This window comes from Zonotrichia albicollis, chromosome 29 (genome assembly GCF_047830755.1).
Source record: "Zonotrichia albicollis isolate bZonAlb1 chromosome 29, bZonAlb1.hap1, whole genome shotgun sequence".
In the NCBI taxonomy this organism is placed as follows: Eukaryota; Metazoa; Chordata; class Aves; order Passeriformes; family Passerellidae; genus Zonotrichia; species Zonotrichia albicollis.
In genome coordinates this window covers 6,435,450-6,442,095 of record NC_133847.1, presented here as the reverse complement: position 1 = coordinate 6,442,095, position 6,646 = coordinate 6,435,450, and the positions used below count along the sequence as shown (strand labels likewise).

At 67.4% G+C, this 6,646-nt stretch overlaps 1 protein-coding gene across 1 annotated transcript; it reads left to right on the top strand.

Moving 5' to 3' along the window:
* ISYNA1 (inositol-3-phosphate synthase 1) lies at positions 1-5,888 on the top strand. Its single transcript, XM_074528430.1, has 11 exons — positions 1-287; positions 1,092-1,216; positions 1,306-1,467; positions 2,117-2,246; positions 2,320-2,513; positions 2,594-2,743; positions 3,350-3,565; positions 3,640-3,804; positions 3,886-3,999; positions 4,078-4,295; positions 5,539-5,888. The coding sequence occupies exons 2-11, from the start codon at positions 1,103-1,105 to the stop codon at positions 5,741-5,743; spliced, it is 1,668 nt and encodes a 555-aa protein (XP_074384531.1). The 5' UTR covers positions 1-287; positions 1,092-1,102; the 3' UTR covers positions 5,744-5,888.
* Positions 5,889-6,646: the final 758 nt, after the last annotated feature.

Here is a 6,646-nt window from a genome sequence, read left to right as displayed (position 1 = left end):
GCGGCCGCAGCGCGATCGCATCGTCCCCGCGGGGCAGCACCGGACACCGGGCACGGGACACCGGGCACCGACACCGGGCATCGGGCAGCGAACACTGAACACCGGACACTGAACATCGGGCACTGAACACCGAACACCGGCTGTCGGCACCGGGCACCGAACACCGGGCACAGGGTATCGCCACCGGACAACGGGCACCGGGCACAACCACTGGCACCGACCACCGGGCACCGGCACCGATACAGACTCAGGCTCCGGCTCCTGCGCGCCCGGCGCGGCCCGGCCCGGTGAGTGCCCCCGGGGAGCGGGACTGAGCCCGGAGCCGTTCGGGTTTGCGGGTCCGGGTCCCGCCGTGCCCTCGGCGCGGGGTCCCCCTGTGCCACCCCAGGGACACCGCTGTCCCCAAGCGCCCTTTCCCCGGGAGAGGGACAGCCCTTGTTCCCACGGTGCCACCCCGGGGTGCAGGGACAGCCTCTGTCCCCGCATCCCTTCTGCCACCCCTGGGCAGTCCTGGTCGCGATGTCCCCGGGGACACTCTGGCAGTGGGAACAGCGCTGCTCCCCACGTCCCCTGCCCCATCTGTCACCCCAGGGCGTAGGGACCGCCCCTGTCACCAAATTCTCCGCATGCCTGGGAGCTGGGACAGCCTCTGTCCCCACGTCCCCTGCGCGCTCTGTCACCCTCAGGAGCAGGGACACCCCTGGTGTCCCCTGTGCGCCACCCCAGGGTGCGGGGCTGTCCCCACAGTGTCCCCTGCACCCCCAGAGCCCCCCGGCGTGCAGGGACACCCCTGTCCCCCGGGAGCATCCCTGGTCCTGCTGTGCCACCCCCAGCGAGGGGACAGGGGACAGTCCCTGCCTGCCCTGAGCGGCACCGGGCCCCCCTCTGGGCCCTCTGTGCGCTCCTGGGGTGCGGGTGCGCCCCCCAAACCCTCCTGTCCCCGGCACGGGTGGGACGGGGCCGCAGTGACCGAAGCAGCGGCGCGCAGGGCTCGGAGCCAAGGTCCCCACGGGCGGCACGGCCACGTCCCAGCAGGGCGGAGGGCCCGGGGGGGTGGCCCGGCTGCTGACACCCATTTCCTGCCATTGCAGCTCCAGGAACAATGGCAGAGCCGTTCCTCGTGGACAGCCCCGACGTCACCTACAGCAAGGACTTCATCGAGGCCAAGTACACCTACAGCACGGTGCACGTCTGCAAGGAGAACGGCGTCACCAAGGTGGGCAGGGGCTCCGGGGGGCTCGGGGGGGGCCCCGCGCGTCGCCGCCGCCCCCAGCTGTGCCCTCTCTGTGTCCCCTCTGTCCCCAGGTGCGGCCGTGCTCCACCCGCTTCACGTTCCGCACGGGCCGGCAGGTGCCGCGCCTGGGGGTGATGCTGGTGGGCTGGGGGGGCAACAACGGCACCACCGTGACGGCGGCCGTGCTGGCCAACAGGCTGGGGCTCTCCTGGATGACCAAAACCGGCCGCAAGGTGGGTGTGCCCAGCAACGGGGGTGTCCCCAGCAGGGTGGGTGTCCCCAGTGTGACCTCAGGGTGTCCCCAGCAAGGGGGGTGTCCCCAGTGTGACCTGAGTGAGGTGGGTGTCCCCCAGTGTCACCCTTGCAAGGTCGGTGTCCCTAGAGAGATCCCAGCAAGGGGGGTGTCCCCAGTGTGACCTCAGTGACAAGGGTGTCCCCAGTGTCACTCCAGCAGCGTGGGTGTCCCCATCCTGATCCCAGCCAGGTGGGTGTCCCCAGCCTGATCCCAGCCAGGTGGGTGTCCCCAGCAGGGTCCCTGCAGGAGGTGTGTCCCCAGTGTGACCCCAGTTAAGAGGGTGTCCCCAGAGTGACCTCAGTGGCATGGGTGCCCTCACTGTGACCCCAGCGAGGTGGGTGTCCTCGGTGTGACCCCTGCATGGGCCACGTCCCCGGGGTGTCCCCAGAAGGACCCCAGTGATGTCCCGGGACCTGGGGTCACCCCACCGGGCTGGGGACACCCAGCTCGGCCGCGCTGGCGTCCTGCCCCCCAATGCCCTCCCTGCCCTCAGAGGGGCTCTGCAGCCCCAGCCCCTCACTCTGGGGGTGCAGGGACCCCTCTGACCCCCCCAGCCCAGCCCCTCACCCCCGCCCATCCCCTCCCAGACAGCCAACTACTACGGCTCCCTGCTGCAAGCCTCCACCGTGTGCCTGGGCACGGGCCCCTCGGGTGATGTGTACGTGCCCTTCCGGGACCTGCTGCCCATGGTGCACCCCAACGACATCGTCTTCGACGGTAGGTGGGGTGCGGGGGGACCCCCGGGCGGCGCGGGACCCCCCGAGCGCCTGGGTCACGCCGTGTCCCCCAGGCTGGGACATCTCCTCGCTGAACCTGGCCGAGGCCATGCGGCGGGCGGAGGTGCTGGAGTGGCCGCTGCAGGAGCAGCTGTGGCCGCACATGGAGAAGATGAAGCCCCGTCCGTCCATCTACATCCCCGAGTTCATCGCCGCCAACCAGGAGGAGCGGGCGGACAACGTCCTGAGCGGCCCCATGGCCCAGCAGGTGCGGCCGGGCGGGCGGGGAGGGGACAGGGGACACGGGGGAGGTGGCACCGAGCTGACACGGCCCCCACGCCGCCCCAGGTGGAGCAGATCCGCAGGGACATCCGAGACTTCAAGGAGAGCAGCGGCGTGGACAAAGTCATCGTCCTGTGGACGGCCAACACGGAGAGGTTCTGTGACATCGTGCCGGGGCTCAACGACACCGCCGACAACCTGCTGAGGGCCATCGAGGTGACACTTGGGGAGGGTGACACTTGGGGAGGGTGACACTGTCGGGAGGGTGACACTCTGGGGAGGGTGACACCGTTGGGAGGGTGACACTCTGGGGAGGGTGACATTCTGGGGAGGGTGACACCGTTGGGAGGGTGACAACGTTGGGAGGGTGACACTCTGGGGAGGGTGGCACTCTCGAGAGGGTGGCACTCTCGAGAGGGTGGCACTCTGGGGAGGGTGACACTGTCAGGAAGGTGACACCGTTGGGAGGGTGACACCGTTGGGAGGGTGACACTCTGGGGAAGGTGACACTCAGGAGGGTGACACCATCAGGAGGGTGGCACTCTCGAGAGGGTGGCACTCTGGGGAGGGTGACACTGTCGGGAGGGTGACACCGTTGGGAGGGTGACACCGTTGGGAGGGTGACACTCTCAAGAGGGTGGCACTCTTGAGAGGGTGGCACTCTGGGGAGGGTGACACTGTCGGGAGGGTGACACTCTGGGGAGGGTGACACTCTGGGGAGGGTGACACTCAGGAGGGTGACACCGTTGGGAGGGTGACACTCTGGGGAAGGTGACACTCAGGAGGGTGACAGCCCCGCTGAGCCGCCCCGTGTCCCCGCAGCGAGGCCTGGAGGTGTCCCCGTCCACGCTGTTCGCCGTGGCCAGCATCCTGGAGGGCTGTGCCTACATCAACGGCTCCCCCCAGAACACCTTCGTGCCCGGCGCCGTGGAATTGGCCGCCCAGCGCCGCGTCTTCATCGGCGGCGACGACTTCAAGTCGGGCCAGACCAAGCTCAAGTCGGTGCTGGTGGATTTCCTGGTGGGCGCCGGCCTCAAGGTGCGTGGGGGCTCAGTGGGGTCTGTCCCCACCTGCGGGGCACAGAGGGTGACCCGGCCGTGCCCCCTGCCCAGACCAAGTCCATCGTGAGCTACAACCACCTGGGCAACAACGACGGCAAGAACCTGTCGGCGCCGCAGCAGTTCCGCTCCAAGGAGATCTCCAAGAGCAACGTGGTGGACGACACGGTGCAGGCCAACCCCGTCCTCTACGGCCCCCAGGACAAGCCTGACCACTGCGTGAGTGGGGAGGGGCTTGGGGGGGTCACACACACACGGGGGTGACAATGGGGTGACAATGGGGGGACGTGGCTTTGGCAGGTGGTGATCAAGTACGTGCCCTACGTGGGGGACAGCAAGCGGGCGCTGGATGAGTACACGTCCGAGATCATGATGGGCGGCACCAACACCATCGTCATCCACAACACCTGCGAGGTGCGTGAGGTCCCCACGGCGTCCCCGGAGTGTCCCCAGGGTGTCCCCTGGTGGCTGCTGACCCCCGGCTGCCCGCAGGACTCGCTGCTGGCCAGCCCCATCATCCTGGACCTGGCCATCCTGACGGAGCTGTGCCAGCGCATCTCCTTCCGCACCGAGGCCGACGCCGAGTTCCAGGGCTTCCACAGCGTCCTGTCCATCCTGGCCTTCCTCTGCAAGGCCCCGCTGGTGCCCGAGGGCTCCCCCGTGGTCAACGCTCTGTTCCGCCAGCGCAGCTGCATCGAGAACATCCTGAGGTACCCGGGGCACCCGGTGCCACCACCCCCGTGCCCAAAGGGGCGCCCACAGCCTTGCAGGGTGGGGTACCCAGGGTGCCAGGGGGCCCCAGTGCCCACCATGGGGTGTCCAGATCCAGGGGGTGCTGGAGCTCGAGGCCTGGGGTGCCCAGTGCTGGGGGTGGGTCCCAGTGGCACCAGTGGGTCCCAGTATGAGCTGGTGACAGTCCCAGTGCCCAGAGGTCACCCAGCTCGGGTGGGTCCCCATTTCCCAGTCAGGGTGTGCCCAAGGGGAGCAAGGTCCCAGTGCCCAGGGTGCCCCAGCACACAGACCCTGGCACCCAGCGGGTCCCTGATGCCCAGGGGGTGCCCAGCACCAGTGGATCCCAGTGCCCGGTACCAGTGGCTCCCAGTAACCAAACCTTGGGGTTCCCAGTGCCTGCGGGTGCCCCATTCCAGCTGCTCCCAGTGCCCAACACCTGGAGGTGCCACACTCCGGTGTTCCCCAGTTCCTGAACACCCACCCCACTGCCCCCAGTGCCCCAAACCCCACCCCACTGCCCCCAGTGCCAAAACCCCCATCCCAAAACCCCCCAGTGCCCCAAACACCCATCCCAAAACCCCCACACCCCCCTCCCCCTGTCCCCCATCCCTCCCCTGCCCCATGCCTCCCCCCATGCCCAAGGGTGCCCCCCTGACCCCCATGTGTGCCCTCCTGACCCTCGTGTGTGCCCCCCCATGCCCATGTGTGCCCCCCGGACCCCCGTGTGTGCCCCCCCGACCCCCGTGTGTGCCCCCCTGACCCCGTGTGTGCCCCCCCGACCTCGTGTGTGCCCCCCTGACCCCCGTGTGTGCCCCCCTGACCTCCGTGTGTGCCCCCCGTGACCGTGTGTGCCCCCCCTGACCCCCGTGTGTGCCCCCCATGCCCATGTGTGCCCCTCTGACCCCGTGTGTGCCCCCCCCATGCCCATGTGTGCCCCCCTGACCCCCGTGTGTGCCCCCCATGCCCATGTGTGCCCCCCATGCCCATGTGTGCCCCCCTGACCCCGTGTGTGCCCCCCCCATGCCCATGTGTGCCCCCCTGACCCCCGTGTGCCCCCCATGCCCATGTGTGCCCCCCTGACCCCCATGTCTGCCCCCCTGACCCCCGTGTGTGCCCCCCATGACCGTGTGTGCCCCCCTGACCCTCGTGTGTGCCCCCCTGACCCCCGTGTGTGCCCCCCCATGCCCATGTGTGCCCCCCTGACCCCCGTGTGCCCCGCAGGGCGTGCCTGGGGCTGCCCCCCCAGAACCACATGCAGCTGGAGCACAAGATGCAGCGGCCGAGCCCCAAGCGCGCCTGCCCCGGGGGGGCCGCGTGCCCCCTGGTGCCCAAGAAGAGCCCCCCGGTGCCCGCCCAGCTCAACGGGCACCCCCCGTGCGCCCCCCGGGCACCCCGCGCCCCCCTGCACATCGACGGCGCCGACTGACCCCAACCATGGGGGTTTTTAGGGGGGTGGGGGGCAGGGGGTGGGTTTGGGGGGGCGGTTTTACCTCACCCCCCCGCCCCCGATTGGTGATGGAGACTCCAAACTGTGAAATTTGTACCCACCAATAAACCCGAGCACAGCGCGACCCCCCCCGGCCGTTTTTGGGGTCTCTTCGCTTGGGTTTGGGGTCTCACGTGGTCTTCGGGGTCCTCCTTGGAACCTCAGCTGCTTTTGGGGTCCTTCACTTGGATTTGGGGGCCTTCATTTGGTTTTGGGGTCTCATCTGGTCTTTGGAGTCCCCCCGGTTGTTCCTTGGAACTTCAGCTGGTTTTGGGGTCCTTCACTTGGTTTTGAGTTTCTTCGCTTGGGTTTTGGGGTCTATCATTTGGTTTTGGGGTCTCAGGTCTCATCTGGTCTTGGAGTCCTCCTTGGAACCTCACCTGCTTTTGGGGGTCCTTAATTTGGTTTTTGGCGTCCTTCACTTGGATTTGGGGGCTTTCATTTGGTTTTGGGGTCTCATCTGGTGTTGGGGTCCTCCTTGGAACCTCACCTGCTTTTGGTGTCCCTCACTTGGTTTTGGGGTTTCTTCACTTGGGTTTTGGGGTTCTTCATTTGGTTTTGAGGTCTCATCTGATCCTTGGAACCTCACCTGGTGTTGGGGTCTCTTCACTTCGGTTTTGGGGTCCCTCATTTGGTTCTTGGGGTCTCTCACTTGGTTTTGGGGTCTCATCTGGTCTTTGGTGTCCCCCCACTGGTTCCTTGGAACCTCTGCTGGTTTTGGGGTCCCTCACTTGGTTTTGGGGTCTCATCAGATATTTGGAATCCTCCTTGGAATCTCAGCTGCTTTTGGGGTCCCTCATTTGGTTCTTGGGGTCTCATCTGGTATTTGGAGTCCCCCTGGTG